Source organism: Blastomyces dermatitidis (assembly GCF_000003525.1).
Source record: "Blastomyces dermatitidis ER-3 genomic scaffold supercont1.8, whole genome shotgun sequence".
Lineage (NCBI taxonomy): Eukaryota > Fungi > Ascomycota > Eurotiomycetes > Onygenales > Ajellomycetaceae > Blastomyces > Blastomyces dermatitidis.
The window spans coordinates 459,883-480,824 of NW_025544781.1; the positions used below are offsets into that span (position 1 = coordinate 459,883).

The 20,942-nt window shown below is 38.9% G+C and overlaps 3 protein-coding genes across 3 annotated transcripts; 1 reads left to right on the plus strand and 2 right to left on the minus strand.

The window, feature by feature from the left end:
* Positions 1-9,086: 9,086 nt before the first annotated feature.
* On the plus strand, positions 9,087-18,055 carry BDCG_07088 (WD repeat protein). Its single transcript, XM_045422853.1, has 3 exons — positions 9,087-9,183; positions 9,383-9,982; positions 10,074-18,055. The coding sequence occupies exons 2-3, from the start codon at positions 9,830-9,832 to the stop codon at positions 14,220-14,222; spliced, it is 4,302 nt and encodes a 1,433-aa protein (XP_045278399.1). The 5' UTR covers positions 9,087-9,183; positions 9,383-9,829; the 3' UTR covers positions 14,223-18,055.
* BDCG_07089 (pfs) lies at positions 14,498-17,636 on the minus strand. Its single transcript, XM_045422854.1, has one exon. The coding sequence runs from the start codon at positions 17,184-17,186 to the stop codon at positions 14,730-14,732; it is 2,457 nt and encodes an 818-aa protein (XP_045278400.1). The 5' UTR covers positions 17,187-17,636; the 3' UTR covers positions 14,498-14,729.
* Positions 17,674-20,930, minus strand: BDCG_07090 (ATP synthase subunit beta, mitochondrial). The gene is made up of 8 exons (XM_045422855.1): positions 20,664-20,930; positions 20,409-20,590; positions 20,045-20,130; positions 19,915-19,957; positions 19,529-19,845; positions 19,222-19,459; positions 18,543-19,154; positions 17,674-18,445 (listed from the first exon to the last, which is right to left on the minus strand). Exons 1-8 carry the CDS (start codon positions 20,672-20,674, stop codon positions 18,366-18,368), a joined length of 1,569 nt encoding a protein of 522 aa, XP_045278401.1. The 5' UTR covers positions 20,675-20,930; the 3' UTR covers positions 17,674-18,365.
* Between the last annotated feature and the right edge of the window lie 12 nt (positions 20,931-20,942).

The window sequence follows — 20,942 nt, forward strand, 5'->3', positions numbered from 1 at the left end:
TCAGGCCGGCCCCCCGATCTACTCAACAGCTTGATGAAGCTGGTTCTCTTGATGAGAATATTGGACACCCAGGTGTCTACTGTTCAGATGAGGCAATATCAGATCAACAGATGAAGCATCTCAAGATGATACTTGAGATGAACAAGAGGAAGCAAAGAGTTCTAGAACTCGAACTACAACTGGAAAAACTCTGTCAACAGAGATTCTCTACAGATTGATCACAGAATGTCAACAATTATTCTGTCATCACATCAACAGCCTGTACAGTCACATGGAATTCTAATCTCAGTGAAAGGTTGGAATTCAATCTTTATGAACCGGATAGCCGTGTTGACAAGGCAATCTCTCAATTCAAGAAAGATGTCAAGAATACTGTGAGATCAAACAGTCTAACTGACACATTCAATTACATCACATGAAGTGTCTTCATGAAATTGAAACTGGTTGATGCATAGTGTTAATATATAATAGAGAAACAACAGACTCAGAACTCTTTATAAAGAGATGATGAATGAGCATCATTCTGAGACATCAGAAACTGATGACTCTACACATTCATCTCAAACTTCTTGAGTGCAGGTGTCAGATCATGTTTCTTCAAATATGATGAAAATCAGATCACTTATACTCTATGAAATGTAATCAAACAGAAATACTCTGTTCTTAAAACACAGTTACACTGTGAGACAGTTCTGAAATTCATATCTCTTGATGATACACAGGTCATCAATCTATACACATTCTTTGATAAGTTTCAGTTCATTATTATGAAATTAAAGATGGTGAATGCTTTCTCTTCAGATGCATGAATATTTAATATCTTCTACTCAGTTCTACTCAACAATTGAAGAAATTATATTCAGAAGAAGATAGAGAAGATACAGAATTTCAAATTCACAGCTGTGATATTGAATGTTGATCTTCTCATGAAGAAAATTCATTCATAGCTTAATTCTTCAAAAGATAAAAAGAATCTGTAGAATATAGATTCTGCAGCTAACTTAGCTACAACAGCTACAATGCACAATCTGAAGATTCTACTCAATGCAGTCTGCAAAGCAGCTGCAGTGATTTCTTCAGTGACATCAGATCTACTGACTGCAGCTTATAAAGAGACTGCAGTGATTTCTGATTCATTAATTGATAATCTATTCATTGATAAGAAAATTCAACCTGAGTGTTCATTATTTCTCATACTCACTAATAATTGATGAATTGACTATGATATCTTTATAAGAATATCTACTCTTTTAGTGCAGAATACACTGAACTCTCTGAAACTCACAGTTGAATCTGATAACTCTCTGACATCTACAAGAAATATCACTATAGTGAGAGAATCAACAGTGAGAGAATCTTCAGTGAGAGACAGTCTTAAAGACCTACTCACTGATCTCAAGATTGCTGCACTTTCAATCCTGAAAAACCTCACGCGCGCCAAAGCTTTCATGAAATGAAAGTATTATTACAAGGCCTGTGTTAAAGAGGTCAACTGTTTGAAATATACACATTGAAAAGAGAATATAAAGAAGATAGAGAGATAGAGGGATAAAAAATAATGTATATCATGACTGGTTTTTCATTACTACACATTTTCCAGTCATTTTTTGTATCTGTACTTGATTTGAAGGCGAATTTTGTATATAGCATTGTGTATAGTTACTCTGGTGAGTGAGAGTGTCAGGTCACATGATCTGGCTTACTAATCCTTTCATTATATAACTTTTCACAAGCTAGTAATCTTTCAATCACACAAGCTTTACACCTTTCACAGAATAGTGAGAAGAATGAGAAAGAGAAGAAAAATAATAAGTAGAAAAAGTTTTTTTCTTTTTATATTAATTAATTATAAGTTTGTAACTATTAGTTAATAATTGAAATTAATTTTAAGTTTTCAAAAATTATTGTACACGTTGTAATCAATTATCAATATCAGAAATAATATATATATATATATTTAACTATCATGTTATTATAATGTATAAGTATTAACATTTTTTCAACATTGATATTTACAATATTAATATATTTTTAATAATATTATCTGATAATATAATTTGATAATACTCTCTTTCATCATATTAATATATTTTAAGAAATATAACAGAGATTAATTAAGATTATTTATTTACTTTTATATATTAATAATATTTAATCTGAGTTAGTACTAAAATTATAACTTAGTTAAGAAAGAAGATTATTTTTTCTTATATTAATTCTTCTTATATATATCAGTGATTAGTTATTGAAAATAAATTATTATCTTTCTTAAATTATTATTATATTTTCTGAATTCACTTCTTTCACTTCTTTTACTTCTATTGAAGATTTATAAACTCTTTAAGAAATCACTATGAATTACAAAGTCTATGTTATTTATAATTTAATATAGAATACTCTCTTTTAATTATAATAAATAATCACTTCATTCTTCATATCTGATTTCAGGTCATGAAATTTATGAAAAACTCAATATAAATACTAAGATAAACTATAAAATAATTATTAACAGATTTATTATAGATTACTGAAGAGTTATTTCTCTACTATAATTACTATAACTTTATTCAGAAATATTCATTATAAACTAATCATGACTCTGAAGAAATTTTTCAACATCTGAAGTCATCAGAATATAAATAATAAAAGAAAAATAATTAGAAAATTACTACTGAGCTGATAAGTTACTCTATCAGATAATAATTTTTAATAATACTAACTTTCTAATTTGAAGAAAATCATGTAAAAATAATTATATATTAGTACTCTGATTTTATAACTCTTATCTGATAACTTTTATAAATAATTACTTTATATATATATATCTCTGAATCTTTCTCTTCAATCAATTGAAAACTCTGTCTCAGTGATTGAATAATTAATGCGGCCACCTGATAGCATCTTGACATGAGAAATCAAGGTGTGTGAGTTCGAAACCCGCAGAGAATACATTAAATCCGGAACTCAAGCACCTCAGGTTTCTAATAAATACAGAGATGTACAAATTACTTCAATAAAATTGCTCTATGTTTCTGAGCTGAGAAGTTATTATCACATGTATCTAATTATCACTTCTTTGTATTTTCTATGTTCTTGTTATCTTGATATGATTTTAACACCTGTATTTTCTTCTGTATAATTAATACTTGACCTGTATTTAACATCACACAAGAACTCATCATAAGCTTCGCTTGCATATGAGTATAATGAAAGAATAATAATAATAATAATAATTAAAAACTCTGAATTCTGAACACTTCTTTAAATACTTAATTTAAATCTTCATATTTTATATTAATTCTATCTTCAGTTCAATCTCAAGATACACTACAAAGTTAATATACAATATCTAGAATCAGAGTTGAAGAATTATTAAAGAGTATCTCTCACAGTGAATGTATAAACTAGTATAAATAATCTTATATTTATAAGAGTTATATATTATTACATTGATAAGAACTGAACTTATTAAGAGATATTAATTAAATTTGAATCATTGATTAGTAGTTATACTGAGAATTATATAATAGAGATATTAATAACTGTAATTAAAAATAATTATTGAAATATTAGTCTCAGTCTTCTTACAATTATAACTGACAATGCTGTAAATAACTACATTATAGTGAACAGCTTAAAATAAAAATTAACTTTGTATTTTTAAAATAATAAACAAGATTATATTCTCTGCATTACTTATATGATTTAACTTATAATATAAACACTGATAAAGAATCTTATTATTATTATTATTATTCTTTCATTATACTTATATGCAAGCGGAGCTTATAATGAGTTCTTGTGTGATGTTAAATACAGGTCAAGTGTTAATTATACAGGAGGAAATACAGATGTTGAGATCACATCAAGATAACAAGAACATAGAAAATACAAAGAAGTGACAATTAGATACATGCGATAATAACTTTCCAGCCCAGAAACATAGAGTAATTCATTGAAGTGATTTATACACCTCTGTATTTATTAGAAACCTGAGGTGCTTAAGTTTCAGATTTAATGTATTCTCTGTGAGTTTTGAACTCATGTGTCTTGATTTCCCATGTTAAGATGCTACTGAGTGACCGCATTAACCATTCAGTCATCAGAGCGATAAAGAATCTTAATATTAAGATAAAGAATAATAAGATGACTGATTCTTGAGATAAGAATAAGATGAAAGTAATTACTTAAGTAACTTTTATATTCACTTTATAAAAGATAATATTTTTTAATAATACTTTTTAATATTACTTTTTAATAATACTTTTTAATAACACTACTGTTAATTTTGAATAGATTGACTAATAATTTAAATATCACAGATTTGAACTATTATTAATATAATTTATATCTTCTCTAAATAATAATAACAATTTCATGATATTTAATAAATAAACAAATTAGTCACATCACTGAATATAATACAGAATGTTAGAATATAGTAAAATTTAATATATAAGATAACTGTTCAGACTCTTCAATTATATTAGATGATTAATTATTGAGTGTAACACTCTGATTAGAAAAAGATTCAGATATTAAAACTTTCTAATATAAAGTGAACTTAGTTGAAATATGTAATTGATTTACTGTTTCAGTTTTATAAGATAATAAAGACAGTCTTAATTACTTATATATCAATACTGCAGTCAGTCTGATAAGTATATAACAGTTTATTTACTTATCTTAAGAAGCAGTTAAATTACTTAAAAAGAAATTCAGTCTGAGATAATGCTATAGCATAGACTATTATTACTGTAAGAAATAAACTAATATATTACTACAGTAAAACTGAACAATCTTTTACAGAGTACTATATTATAGCAGCTCTACTAGATTTCTCTTATTAAATTAATATCTACACTTCTCAAGATTGAACAGAGAAGAAATAAGACTTATATATTAAATTAATCTAAGACTACTATAATATCAACTATCAGAGATTTAAATGAGTAGATGTTAGAGATATAAAGACAGTGAAATATAATTTTCTAGTAAGTAATAATCTTTGATAATACTTCATATTATATAGAACTATAATACTAACTTTGAAATAGAACTTACATATATTAATTATAACTGAAAATCAGGTAAAACTATATACTTATAAAACTGAATTTGATCACTATCTTCAAGATAATTCAATAAATTTATACATCAAATCAATTCTAGAGTTATGAAAAATTGTTAAGAGTACATATTCAACTATTACACTGATAATACATGATATTCTGATAATTCTATTAACAGAGATGAGAATGAAGTAAAAGTTCAACTCAAGCTGAGATTTTTATTACTATTACTGAGAACAATTATAAGAAAAAATAATCAAGAAACTCATAATTATAAAATATAAAATTATCAGACAGTTTAATACCTCTGATCACAGTATATTAGAGAAGTGTAGTTTTCATAAAAAAGTAAAGAATAAACTTATACAAGAATGTATTTAGTTATTTTATAAGTATTATCAATAATCATTATCAAATTCTAATTATATAAGCAATCACTGAATGAACTGAATGAGACTGAATTTAATCTTCAGTCTCAGTCTTATTCTGATTTTAAAAGAATGATTATCTTTCACAGTTTATTCTGAGAAATTACTCTCATTTCACTGTTCTTGAATTAAATCTGATCATTTTTCATGTCATTTCTCTCAGAAATAGTTCATTTTCAGATTTTTTTGAGGCTTGATTCTGATGAGACTCACGTCAAGAAATGTATAAAATCAGATTAAATGAGATCAAATGTGAAATTCATGGTCCTAGCGGCAAGTCTACTTATATGAATATTCATAGCAATGAATTGACTGATTCAGCTGTAAAAAAGAGTTCAGAATTAAGCAGATGTATTTAAAAAACAGTGTTCTGATCTTTTATAAAGAGAAAGATAAAAGAATCTTATTTAAAGAAGTGAAATGAAAGCTGACAGAAATAAAAAAAGAGCATACATTATTCAAGATTTGAGACAAAATCAAAGTAGAAATCTTGTTTAATTAAATGTAAAAAGAAAATATTCTTATCTATAATTCAGCTGAAACTAGAACATGATTATTTCAAATTCTATATACAAAGATTTAACAATAGATTTGATTCAACAGAGTGCTTATTCTGCAATGTAAATGAAAATCCTGAGTATATTGTAATATATTGTGTATTATACAATAGTCTCAGAGTCAGATTAAAGAAGAAGTATGATTTAAATCAATTAAATATAAGATTCTTATTCTCAACTGAGATAGAAATTAAATACTTAATAGACTTTCTATTAGAAACTAAAGCAGCTATAAGAAAATAACTGAATTCAGAAGTATCTGAATATGAAAAGATGAAAATTAATTAGATATAGTCTGTTAAAACAGTTATATACTATCTTTTAATAATTTTATTTTGTTATAGTCTCTCATTACTGTACTTGTTTTCTTCTGTTCTTTTCTATCTATCTATTTAATGTATCTATCTTTAAGACTATATTCTCTTTTCCTTTGTCATGATATTTTTAAATGATTTCCAAGTATCAGAAGATGTTGAAATACTGTAATTTATAAACAGTTTTTATATTCTAAGCTGGAATTTTCTGATTTTGCATATCTGAAATTGATAAATGTATAATAGTTGACTCTATAGATATAGGAAAAACTCTGAGAACTAAAGATTCTTAGATAGATGTCATAGTCTCTGACTGCATATATCTATAATTGAAGAATAATAATAATAATAATAAATTACATCTTATAAGTAATTAATAAGTTCTCTGAAACTTCTTTTATAAAAGTTATTTATAATTTAGATAACTACTTCTGAGTATCTATAGTAGAGTTTATAGAAATTAAAGTATATAAGTTTCTAGTTCTTTTTATTATAATACATAATTACTGACTGACAGAGCTTGAAATATAAGAATAAGTACTTACAGATAATTATTCAGATATTTACAGCTTGATATAGTCTCAGTGACTGAATGGTTAATGCAGTCACTCAGTAGTGCCTTGGCGTGGGAAACCAAGGCGTGTGAGTTTGAAACCCGCAGGGGATACATTAAATCTGGAACTCAAGCATCTCAGATTTCTAATAAATACAGAGGTGTACAAACTCTTCAATAAAATCACTCTATGTTCCTGAGCTGGGAAGTTATTATCACATGTATCTAATTGTCACTTCTTTGTATTTCCTATGTTCTTGTTATCTTGGCATGGTCTCAACACCTGTATTTCCTCCTGTATAACTAACACTTGACCTGTATTTAACATCACACAAGGACTCATCATAAGCTCCGCTTACATATGAGTATAATGAAAGAATAATAATAATAATAATAACAGCTTGATATAATATATACTGTTAATTACTAGAAGTATTTACAGTAGAAAGATAAAATATAGAGATTAAATATATAATAGTATTTAAGCTGAGTTATAAATAGTATTTGTAAACTTCAGTCTATATAGTTGTATGTAGTCAAGAGCTGCTAACTCTATTAATTATATAAGAGATAGAAATAGAGATAAAGTATCCGCAAGAAGCGGGATTTCTTACAGAAATCAAGACATGTGAGTTTGAAACTCACAGAAGATACATTAAATTCAAAACTCAAGTATCTCAGATTTTTAATAAATACAGAGATGTATAAATTACTTTAATAAATCACTCTATATTTCTGATCTGAGAAGTTATTATTATATGTATTTAATTATCATCTCTTTGTATTTTTCTATGTTCTTATTATCTTAATATAATCTTAATACCTGTATTTTCTTCTATATAATTAATACTTAATCTGTATTTAATATTACATAAGAACTTATTATAAGCTCTGCTTATATACAAGTATAATAAAAGAATAATAATAATAATAATAATAATAATTTTATTAATACTGAAATCACTGAGTTAAAATAATATATTAATAATAAAGATAAGAAAAATAATGTATTTAAATAATATTTAATTAAAAAAGACATGTATTGAATAATAATTGAATAATTTTAGAGAAATATGAATATTTTGATTTTTTTTATAATGTTTTACTACTAATTTTCAGAGAGTGCTAAGAAAATTCTGTTTTTATAAGTAATATATTCATTATAATAGTTAGTTAATGCCTTTAAACTATATGTATAAAAGTGAATGAAAAAATTACACCTCAAAGTCAGTATAATTAGATGCTTTAAAAGAGATTTTATTATTATATCTTTATCTCACTTCTTTAATCTTAAGTGTTTTTAAATCATTCTCTTTATATTCAGTCTGAATTCAGCTATCTTTCTGTTCTAGCAGATTATCTTCACGTGACTTTGTGACATTCTGCGCGCTTTAAAATCTTATCTCAGTGAGCTTAGACTCTCTGACTTAATTTAAATAAGTTACAGCATTATTATTAACTAATCTGATATAATACTAATCTACTTTTAATACAAGTTATATACTCAGAGTAATTCTTATCAGAAAGTCTGAGAAGAAATAGTTTTATCTTTAATAAAGATTTCTGAGATTTATAAGAATTTTTCAGATTCTTTAACTTTGACTTTCTATTACTATATACTTATATATCTTTGAGATTTGAAAATCATCTTAGCTTATAGCTAAAGAGAAGAAGAATAGAAATATTTCTTTAATATTTTAAAAAAATCTATATTTAAGATAGATGTATACTCTTGAAAATAATTATATTTTTTAATCTCAGAATTTCTAAGAGCTTTTTTTTATATAAGAAATTGAATTAAAATTTCTATATTTAAAAACACACTGATTAACTTTAAGATGATACTTCTATTCTAAGAACTTGAGATATGAATATAAAAATCAGATATATTATGAGAATATTATTATTCTAAGCTTTTAAAATGATACAGAAATGATGAATCTATGAAGTTAAGTTGAAATTCTCTTTCATACTCAGAGTACTGAGTAAATTATTCCTATATTATTAATAACTAGAAATCATTTCTTCTCAGATGCTTTGTAAGATATTATCACTCATATGACCTGATTTTACTATTTGAGTTAGCTTATTGCTTATTTGAGGTTAGCTCATGACATAATCATCAATCCAGTGTTAAAACAGCAATGGATATCTGGAGAAGCGTCTGAGCTTGCTGAGATAACCCAAAATCAATCGTTCTTTTTCTCTGTCCGTAACGCCCACCTTCGTTTCATCGGATGGGCTTTGGGTACTCAAGAGGTAGGGCATCATATGTTAGAATCATTTCTTGTTATTTCTTGCCTTTACATCAGACATCTGCCCTTGGGTTGGGTGTGGGTGTCACAGATGTACCAGACATTCACGCGCCAGTGGTGGTCTCGGAGGGGAGGGGAGGGTGTCTGAATATATAAAAGTACTATAGTACACCTTTACTAACATCATTCTTTATGGTACTTAGATATTCTCTTTCCGAATATTACCTCCTTGTGATAATTCGTCGAACTCCCTCCTTATATATATATCACCCGGCGTGGCCGCTTAGTTTGTGACGCCTACGCTTGTGCCGCGCTCCTCCGCCCCATTCTGTGCGCCTGCCCTCTCCACGGACCGGAAAGGGATTTGGCATAGTGCTCTGGATCTCGTGGCCACAGGAGCGACCTACGGAGGATTCACGTATTATCGGCTGCCCAGACGATAGCCTTCTGCACCGGGAGAGTGTATCGTTTTTGGTTACTGAGACGCGCTTATATCGGTCGTTCTGTGCCAGCATCCAACGTGCAAGTTTCACACTTCGCGAGCTGTATAAAGAATATATCACATCCATTCCACAATTGCGAGCCCTATGACGATGCGAATGACCCTCAAGACGAAACCTCCATGCTAGATCCCGTTGCTAGATTCGTCGATGTCTCGTCTTCAATCGAACCTTGATCTGTTGAACACGCGATCTGATAACGATGATTTACCTTCCCCACTGTCCCCTTCTTACATCCGGAGCCTGAAATCGCGAAGGAAGATGTCACAGCATGTTCCCCAGCCGAACGGGGCGAAGCGCGCGGTAAATAGCTCCAAATTGCTTTCTTTGACTTTTCACCCAAAATTTCCGCTCAGCCTTCCGGCTAATGAGTATGTGTTAAATTGTTCTTCAGGCCCCAATAAAAGCGCGACGAGGAGGTATTAGTTTAGGTGGCAGGCGACAGCTGTCTCAAAGTGAGCTGTTTCGTCAGCCCGGGGCTGTACAGTTTGCATCACACCCCCAGTCCCGCCCCTGCCTGCTTTCAATGGACACGCATAATACCCCTACAAAACCAACATTAGTCGCACCAGACATTTTGAACAGCGTTTCGGCAAGCCAGCCGAATGCGGCTGCTCAACCAGAGTCTTCGAGAAATTCCTCGCCGGAGGCGGATTTGGAGGGTGAATCGCTAGATGAAAAGGCGCAGGCGCTGCTCCATCAGTTTCTTTGTACTAGCTCAACGAAATCTTCGAACGAGGTTGATTCTGGGACGGGTCCTGAACCAAGTTATATGCACGTTCAACCGTCTAATGGCTTGAAGCGGACTGCTGATGGCCAAGTTAAACAAGCTGCTTCCCATGGAAAGGGTCCTTCTTATGAGACGAAAGAGATTGGAGACTCAAGAAGCGATCTGACACAATCTGGAATCATTCATCCAAATAAAGGGCTTCCAGGCACGTCCCTCGGCCCTCAGAGTTCGAGTGGTGTGAAGAATACTACAACAGCAGCAACAACACCAAACATTCGTCTTCATTCACCAGCGAGAAGTACCCCTCCTGTTTCAGCGACACACTCTCAAAATGATGCACAAAACCCCGAAAATAAACAATATAGCACAACTAATCCTATCATAAATTCCTATTATAATGCCTCTAATATCTCTAACACTCAAAGTGACCCTCCCAGTTTACCGGCCACCTTCCCTTCTTCCAGTTCTTCCCTTGCTGTTGTCGTACGTCCATATCCCACCGACAGTGAGTTTATTAAACCTGGTCTACCGGCAAGTTCGACTTCGTTGTCTACGAAACACACAGAAAAGCCTCCAAAGAACAATCTTGGACCAAAGCCGAAAAATAAAGCCCTTGCGATGCCTCATTCTGACTCCGGCTCCGGCTACTACCAATCAGACTCCGCAAGTCATACTACTGTTGTACGGCGTCCTCGGCGAAGCCGTGCTGCCCCAGTCAATTACTACGCTAAAGTTCGCGGCTTCCTCGGTTACCAGTCAGATGAGGACGGGGAGGAGGCAGGGGAGGAACAGGAGAACCCCTCAGAAGTCAACGCGCCAAGAGATGACACAACGCACCAATCTCCATATGAGGAGCTCACCCCGGTTCCCGAACCTGCGGCTTCATTGATTCGCTCAGTGTATCGCGCTGGTTATCTTCAGGTTCAACAGGAACCTCTGCCCGCCCCAGTCGATGAAATATTCGAGGAATATGCTCCGTACTCTTCGCTACATGCTAGGATTGGGTATGGGGAGAGATGCACAAATGAACATTTTGAACTGGATGACCCCGACGGACGAGTGATACATGCAGACTTTGACCAGAGTGAAATGGAAGGGTTATTCCGCGTTATGACAGGGCAACCTGCAAATGAATCAGATATCGCGATTCCAGATCTGCTTGCCCAAGTCACCCAGAAATTTTATCCTCACCGCGATCAACAAAAAGCGCTGGCTCAGAAAATTTCAGACTTGAATGCTCTTCACAAGTCCTTACTCAGGATCACTGATGACCCAACCGCGTTCCTGCTCCATCACCGCGACAGAGAAAGTTCCTGGCGGGAATGCGATAATGAAACGCCCCAACGTGGGACAATACGACAAATCTTATCCTACCTTCATATAGTCCTCGGTTTGCCTGAGCCAGCCAATCGTGTTTACCATGTTCACGATATCTTGCAGAGAGTGCGCCAAACCAATAATGGCGACTTTCAGCATTTGATATCAGTCCTGAACTGTTTTAAACATCGTAGAAAGCGACATATTTGTGCCTTTCTATATGATGCTGCGAACGGACTTGTTTCCTCCGCGCCATACATTTTACGAGCTCTTTCATCCCACGCGGATTACCCGTCCCCTGACTTCGACTGTATGAGGCCCTCCGCTCTACTTCGAGAACGTGAATTAGGACAAAGGGTATTTCGGCGGAAGACTCCTATCAATCAGAAACTCCAATCAAGAAGAGGCTTGGAGCTCTGGAAGCGATGGAAAGGCGCATCGAATGATGTGATGGTCCTTGCTTGGTCCCCCGACGGAACTCGATTTGCTGCTGGCGCTGCTGCCCAGTCCGATGAGCATAATATGATTTATAATCGAAATAATAATCTTCTTCTTGGGGACCTAACTTGCAATTCGCTGAAGGAGTTACCCGACCACCGCATCTGTCGGCCTGTACCAAGCAACGTCACAGACCCTAGCTTATACATGACCGTCAGTGCTGTCAGCTGGCGTGGCGACTCTCTGTATACTGCTAGTTTCGATAACACAGTTAAGATATGGGACGTCTCTACTCACGCTGGTGCTAAATGCGTTAATACCCTACTACACGATGGAAGGGTTATGGATATGGCTGTATCTCGTTCTGGCTTCATTGCAACGGGATGTGACTCTTCTCCTCATATCAAACTTTGGACACAGACAGGTGGTCAGGACTACACAGTTACCGATCTCACTTGCAATCCAACCAAAAATGTGGCAATGACACCTTCTTCCTTAGCCTGGGGCCCAACATCTGCGGATAATATTCTTGTAGCTGGTCTTGCTGCTCGGGAGGATGAAAAGTTTCGAAACGGCCATCTTGCTCTTTGGCAGGTGGGACAATCAGATGTTTCTCCCCTGATAATCTCGCCTAATTCCCAGAATGTGTTCGATGTGACTTGGCATCCGACGGCTCCTATATTTGCAACTGGCAGCACTGTCGAGCTCTCAGTTAGTGCCGTGGGTCGTGCGAAAACGATTCGGTCCCTTGTCCGTGTCTATGACCCTTTTAGGCCGACGGCCAACTGGGGGGCTCACATAACTTATGAATGCCCAGCTCTGGATATCAACGACGTCACATTTTGTCCTGCCAATAGTAATTATATTACCGCTAGTTGCACTGATGGGGCTACTTACGTGTGGGATTACCGCAATCCCGGCCAGATCCTTCATAAGCTTGCCCATGGCGCACCCATTGCTGAACAGGATCCAAACGTTTCTCGAGAAAAACATGACATTGGGGTGCGTGTAGCCCTCTGGAAGGACAACTTCATTGATCAGTTTTATACTGGAGGGTCAGATGGTGTCCTTAAGAAATGGAATATCCTTAGGGCACCGGAAGATGTTCTAGTTGAAAATACCGCACACTTCGACCAGGGAATTATGTCCGGTGCCTTCTCTCCTGACTTCACAAATCTGCTTGTTGGAGATAGTTGTGGTAGTATACATGTTCTATCTAGCGCCCCATTTTCTCACGGGGGCACCAACATGGCTTACGAACCTGCTAGCAAGGAGAGACCTTCAGAGGACGATGACAGATTGGGTATTGAAACAGCCAAAGAGCTGTTAGAATCAGGAAAACTGAGCCGCCACCCTGTATTCGGCGTTGGCCAAGGTCCGCGCTATGACGGTCCATTTGCAGCATGGGCAAGACAAGCGGGGACTCCGAAAGAAGCTCTCCCTCATACACCCCTGCTGCCAGAAATCCGGGCCACACAGCTTGATAGATCTCTTAATCTCCGCCATCAGCTCGAGAGGGAAGATGAAAAGCAGCTAGATGCTAGGATACTGGGGGCAATTGCTCAAAACAAGCAGCGTGGGAGGAATAAGCGAAAGGTCCCTGAGGATGTTGGCAGACGTTATAATAATATTTTCCCATTTTCCCGCTCATCTTCTTATTCCTCTTCTCTCTCCCCTCTTTCCTATTCACGGCTTGGCTCACTCTCCCCCTCCATTTTTGTTTCTCACAAACATTCCGACAAGACCCATCAGTACATCAGCCTTCTTTCAGATGATGAATCAGGTCCTTCCTCCTCGTCCGCCCCCCCATGCTGCCCAGCTCGGATCAAGAGTGAGTTCTCATCGACGTCGAAACCGGCTTTCCCCCCTTGTATTGACCTTACAGGGGACTCGTCAGAGGATGAAGCGGCCCGGCATCAGCAGCAGCAGGGCAAATCGCACGGAGCTTTGTCGTTGGATGATGAGGATGTTGATTCGCTGTGCGAGCCGCTGGATGATGATTACTGGTGGCCGCGCAATTGCGATGTTGATCCTAATATTCGGCGGGACGAGGCGTGAAGAGGATATGCAGGAATCATTAGGGCATTTGTATGTATATAAGGATTGTGGGCTGTATTTATTTGAGGGAGTTTAGAGCGTAGAACTGCACCGGATTGTGGGCATGGCATGACCCTAGGAAATGAGGGAAATGGGGGAAATGGGGCGCGCACGAGAAAACATGGGCAGGCACCAGGGCTGAATTCATGAACGGCTCCCCTACTTGCACGGATGACTCCAATTATCAGCTTCTCTCGGATCCCAGGAGAGAATCCGTGGCAGATGTTTACAATGACCCTAATCAGTACGTAGTCCCGTGCTAGAAATATATGAATCACTGCATTGCGGAATTTCCTTGTTGCCCTTATTCTATCTTTTGCTATGCTTGTGTTATTTAATGGCCAGCTTAGCTTCTGATGATATCGCTATCCGGAGCACCGTGACCTTCACGACATGCGATCCTTTCGCCTTCTAAATTCCAGGGCCGGAGCCTAACCTACCCTCCCTGCTCTCACCCTCTAATTTCGTCTACTGATCGGGCGGTTGATACTTCACAAATTTAGTTGATGATACAGCCCCGCCAGTTGCCCATACATAGTCTGCTGCAAGCCACAAGAACGTTAAATCAACAGACCCTTCTCCCAGCTCACTCTCACTCTCGATCTTTTCCATATTCGCACTCTGCAAGGCGACCATCTTCCTGGCCATTGTGGCCGATTTGCTTGCTATAAACATTTTCACAACATGCTCATGCCCATATAGGGCAGCTATGAACAATGGCAGCCATGATGGATACGAAGGAGGAGAACTATGGCGGATGTCGTTGAACATCTTCACCACCTCGTGGTATCCGTGGCGCATGGCTTCTAGCAGATCTATGTATCCCTGAATAGGGTCAGGGCCATTAGCTTCTGCGGACAAAAAATGGCGAACGATCCCGTCATGTCCGTTCATCGCAGCCAGAATGAGGGCAAGTGGTTGTGCGGTCCGCTCAAATTCGCCCCTGCTATGTGCAAGCAACACTTCGACAAGCCATCCTTTCCCACGCAGAGCAGCAACGCACAGCGGCGTTCGTCCATACTTATCTGGGGAGGTGGTAGGGTCTGGGAGACCGCCTTTGGTAATCAGAATGAGAGCCTGTTCCGTTGACATCGCATGTCTATTTTTCACAGCCAGCCGAAACAGCTTGGTCGGGTGGAAAACACGCACGTCATCGATTTCCTCCTGTACCCACGTCGGCTTTGCCCCAGCCTCAAGCAGGAGCGCCATGACACTGAAATCACGTCGGCGCCATGCAGCCAGAAATGGTGTCTCATCGCCCTCATTATCTCTCGCATTAATGTCCGCGCCAAACTCTACCAGCAAACGGGCTATTTTCTCACTCTCTGAACTCGACCGAACATGGAAAAGCGGCGTCCTCCCTGTATGATCTCTAGCATCGATATCCACATCCCTTCTAAACACAAGAGATTCAACAGTATCATATTCACTAACCACTGTGGCATGCATAAGCGGCGTCATCCCTTCTTTATCACGCTGGTCAGCTATGATGCCCTTCTGCTCAAGCAACATTTGGACAATGTCCTTGCCTCTGTGGTTGGTCGTATTTATATTTTGTATCGCCAGCGTCAACACAGGTGTCCCGTCACTATTGAGAGCGTTAATATCTGGATCGCGAAGAGTGAGAAATAAGCGGAGAATATCCTTGTGGGAAGTAATCGATTCGATGAATGGAGTCGTCCACTTCTGAGTCTCCGTTCGACGATTCGCATCAACCCGACGATGATGCTCGAGCAGCATCTTAACGATATTTTTGTGCTGCCGCACTACTGCCCATGTCAACGGTGTATACCCATTGGGGTCGGCGGCGTCCGGATGGATCTCTTCCCGTTCCAAAAGGAGGCGAAATATCACTTCATTGCCGCGCACGGCGGCATGATTCAATGGTGTCATGTAGTTAAAATCTCCCTTGTTTAAGTCTATCCCTTTACCACCGCCGCCACAATTAGAAGCGTATTCCAGTTGTAATCGAATAAACCACACATCCTGCTTCACCACCGCATGCATCAACGGCGTCCTCTCCTGCTTATCCTCCAGACTCGGGTCCGCCCCATTCTCCAACAACAGTCGCGCAACAAGTTCACAATCATCTGGAGCTTTCGAGGAATAGACTGCAAGCGCCAGTGGCGTCATCCCATTCTCCTCCTTGTGGTTAACATCCGCCCCATGCTCCAGCAGCAGACGGGAGACAGCTATCCACTTGTTGTTAATCTCGCCTCTTTCCCCTTCCTGTTCTCCTTCCCCCACCTCAGTTCTACCCGTCCCTCTGAACAAAGAGGTACCCACAACCACCCTCCCCAAACAATTTCTTCCGATTTGATCCTCCTCATTCACATCCACCCCTTTATCCTTCCCGAACTCCTCCAACAACATCCTCACAACACCCAGGCGGCCCCTCTCCGCTGCCAGCGATATTAGCGGCACATAGGTCCCAGTCGGCTTGCCCCGGCAAATCGTCCTCTCCAAGACCCCAGGCACAATCCCTCCATTCCACCTAATCAACAACCTCAACACATCCACACTCCCCTCTTTCGCCGCACGCGAGAAAGGCGAGTCGGAAAAAGGATACGGACAGGGAATTCCACAAAACACAGGGATAAAGGCAGAAGCCCCCTCCTCCTTCAGATCACCGGGAGACCAAAAAACCCCTCCCGTAATCAAATTATTTTCCTTGCGATAAGAGGCGCTGAGAACCTTATGCGCCCCGTGCTCGAGTGAGTGCTCCGCCGTCGCAACGCGGTTGTGCCTGGCGGCCCATAGGAGGGCCGAGCAGCCGCAGTAGGAGATGTCGATGGCGTAGAGGGTTGAGTGGAGGATGGAGTAGGTGTAGCGGTTTTGGACGAGGAGGGTGAGGAGGTCGGAGGGCGCAAAGAGGTAGGACGCGATGGTGAGTAGGAGCTCTGCGGGTAAGGTTGCCAGAGACATTTCTTTTCGTTATTTGCTTCTTTCCTCTGGCCTCCTGGTTTTTATGGTGAAACTTCTTTTTCTTTGATTTTTGAGCTTTCCTGAGGGTTTTTGCTATGGGGGAGGAGGGGAGACGAATTGATAGGTAGGTGTTGGTTGAGTATAAATAGGTGTGGATGTTAGGAATTGCTCTCTTGCTGTTGGTGCAGGATAAATGTTAGAAACGGTCGGTTCGAGAGAGGTGGATGCGGGAAACAAATAGTATGTAACAGAATATATCGATCATTAGATCAGTGACAGATATTCAGCTAGATAAAGTAAAATCGCCGAAGTTGAGCGCAGGCAGCTCCCGTGAACTAAATAAAGTTCCATCATTCATCATTGAAAGGAATTGAGTTTTCCGAGGTTGGGGTGAGAGGGTAAAAGAGTTATTCAGTTCATTCGAAGGATATTTTAGCATTCATGTATTGCTACTATGAAATTGTTATATACTATATCTATATACTCCGTACACACTTCTAAAAAGGGAAAGGAAAGAAAGAAAAAAGTTCACAAGAATGATTACACTTTAATATTAAATATTATCACATTCTTTTTTCTTCTCTTCTTCGCCTCATCATCTAATAACTCTTCTCTCAATCATTTTGAATATATTTCTCTCTCTTATTCATCTCTCTTTCTCCTCAATTCCTTATTGTGGTCCACACAAACATTTTTATGATATGGAAAAAAAAAAAAAAAGAAAAAAAACCTTTCAGTAGCCTCACAAGACACAGAGGTATATACATGCAAAGGAAAAGTAGAAAAAAACAAAGGAGGTAGTCAGCTCAGAAATGAGATGAGAGCGAAAATATTGAGAAACAGAAAAGGACAAAAAAGAAAGATGGAAAAAAATATCAAAATATTGAGTTGACATGTACTCGCAAAGTTTTAATGTTTGACATTGTCATTATGACAAAGAGGATGGATGATGATGCTCTCTGCTTCATCTCTTTTTCTTTTATCCACTTTTTCCTTTTGGTTTCTTTTCTTTTCCTAATCTACACACGCACACACATCTAAAAAAAATAGAAACAAAAGTGAGAACAAAAAAATTTACCAGAAGCTAGAAAAAGCAGGAAGCGGAAGTAGGAGGATGGGAAAAGAAAAGAAAAGACAAGAAAAAATTTTAAATATTATATCACATCACAATACACAAATCTATGATTTCTCAAGCTCAGCCAGGATCTTCTCTCCCTTCGCGCGCGCGGACTCAAAGTCACCAACCATGTAGAAGGCGGCTGTAAAAAAGGCCAGGTTAGTTAAAATGTCGTTTTCATAGAGATATCGCAGAGGAAAATAAGGAAGTTATCGATTAAGAAGAAAAGGAAAACATACCCTCAGGAAGGTCATCACCCTCTCCGTTGATGATAGCTTTGAACGAACGGATGGTATCCTTCAGGTCAACAAGGGCACCCTCAATACCCGTGAACACCTGGGCGACAGTGAATGGCTGCGAGAGGAATCTCTGCAGCTTACGGGCACGCTCGACAGTCAGCTTGTCAGCCTCAGACAACTCGTCCATACCAAGAATGGCAATGATGTCCTGCAGCGACTTGTACTCCTGCAACATCTGCTGCACGCGGGTGGCGACGGCGTAGTGCTCATCACCGACGATACGTGGGTCCAACATGCGGGACTTGGAGTCGAGAGGGTCGACGGCTGGGTAGATACCCAGTTCGGAAATGCCACGGGACAAGACAGTGGTGGCGTCAAGATGGGCGAAGGTGGTGGCAGGGGCAGGGTCAGTCAAGTCGTCAGCGGGCACGTAGACGGCTTGCACGGAGGTAATGGAGCCCTTGGTGGTGGTTGTGATACGTTCCTGCATACCACCCATGTCGACGGCGAGAGTGGGTTGGTAACCGACGGCGGAGGGAATACGACCAAGCAGGGCGGACACTTCGGAACCGGCCTGGGTGAAGCGGAAAATGTTGTCGATAAAGAGAAGCACTAATATATGTGTGAGTGAGTGCGGTTCTGAGTCAATTTGCCCGGAGTAATTTATATGAATACATACCGTCTTGACCTTCCTCGTCACGGAAATATTCAGCAATGGTCAGGCCAGTGAGGGCAACACGGGCACGGGCTCCGGGGGGCTCGTTCATCTGACCGAAGACGAGTGCGACCTTGGACTCGCCATCGAGCTGGATAACACGGGTTTCCTGCATCTCGTGGTACAAATCGTTTCCTTCACGGGTCCGCTCGCCGACACCAGTGAAAACGGAGTAACCACCGTGGGCTTTGGCAATGTTGTTCTATAACGAGCTATTAGAAAAAGCCAAAAATTTTCCTCGCCCGTCATTTGTAGAGAGGAAGGGACGTACAATCAACTCCTGAATGAAGACAGTCTTTCCGACACCGGCACCTCCGAAGAGACCAATCTTTCCACCACGAGCGTAAGGAGCGAGGAGATCGACGACCTTAATACCGGTGACGAGAATCTCAGCGGAGGTGGCCTGCTCAACGTAGGCTGGGGCTTCAGCGTGAATGGGGGCCATCTTGGTGCCCTTGATGGGTCCTCTCTCGTCAATGGGATCACCAGTGACGTTCATGATACGGCCAAGGGTGCCCGGGCCGACGGGAATCATAATGGGAGCACCAGTATCGGTGACAGTGGCACCACGGACGAGACCCTCGGTACCTGGATCCACGAGTTAGACCGTTGCATGTGTCTTGATGTGGATGTTAAGGGCTGAAGGGAAAAACCTACCGTCCATAGCAATTGTTCGGACAACATTTTCACCCAAATGTTGCTGTATAACGTTATTAGCATAAGAATATAATGGCAACAGAAAGGTGGAATCGAGAAAAGAACTAAAAGAAAACTAAACAAAACATACCGCAACCTCGAGGACGAGCTTTTGGCCGCCATTGGTAGTCTCCAAAGCATTGAGAATGGAAGGAAGTTGTTCACCATCGAATTTTACTACAATCAGTGACATCAATTCGTCAGCATCGGTTCAGCCCAATTCGATGGCTTTTCAGCCATTGCGAGACAAATACCCAAGCCAAAAACCATTGACCCTCATAGACGATGAGGAGTATCGTTTCTGAGATGGATATTGACATTGAAGGGCTCATTGAATGGGTTATGTGTTGTCGTGGGCGTGAGGGGGGAAAAGGGCGAAGAAGCAAGTTCTCCATATCTCCACCAAAACAACAGCAATAACAATAACAAAGGGAAAAAAAAAAAAAAAAGCATACCGTCGACAACGGCACCAATGACCTGATGGATCTTGCCAGGCTGAGCGGCGCTGGTGGACGCATATCTAGCCGCCAGGGAGCGCAGGGCCGGGTTCTTGAAGGGTTGTGCGAGTCTGGAGGTTGGGAGGGAGGTGGAAGGCCGCGCGAAGGCAGCAGACCTGGCGAAGGTCCGGGCAACACCGCTGCGCACAATTGACGGTTAGCATTGACGGATGCCAGGGAGGCAGACGAGGAGAGGAGATTCAGCGGTCTCACCTCTTGAACATGATGGAAGTGGTGGATGGGGAGGAGTGGAGGGCGAGGAGGAATGGGCGGGAGAAAAGCGAGGAGGAAAGGCAGAGGTTGAATGAAGGTTGGAAGAAGTTGTTCCCCGTTTCGTTTGGTGTGGAAGATTCTGAAAAGGGCTAAGCGCGGAATGCACGCAAAAGGGTTAGGCGTCGGATGGGGCCGGGTGCCCGTATGCGTATTGACAGGTATCTAATACCACCTGGCGGCCTGGGGTGGCAGCAAGTCGCAAGTCGCACGGCCGAGGAT

Excerpts from the sequence above, each read along its gene's own strand:
- BDCG_07088 (XM_045422853.1), top strand. The coding sequence starts at position 9,830 with ATGTCTCGTCTTCAATCGAACCTTGATCTGTTGAACACGCGATCTGAT. Across the intron at positions 9,983-10,073 it reads CGAACGGGGCGAAGCGCGCG|GCCCCAATAAAAGCGCGACG; the intron begins GTAAATAGCTCC and ends ATTGTTCTTCAG.
- BDCG_07090 (XM_045422855.1), bottom strand. Across the intron at positions 19,958-20,044 it reads AGCTCGTCCTCGAGGTTGCG|CAACATTTGGGTGAAAATGT; the intron begins GTATGTTTTGTT and ends AACGTTATACAG. Across the intron at positions 19,155-19,221 it reads TGACGAGGAAGGTCAAGACG|TGCTTCTCTTTATCGACAAC; the intron begins GTATGTATTCAT and ends CACATATATTAG.
- BDCG_07089 (XM_045422854.1), bottom strand. The coding sequence starts at position 17,186 with ATGTCTCTGGCAACCTTACCCGCAGAGCTCCTACTCACCATCGCGTCC.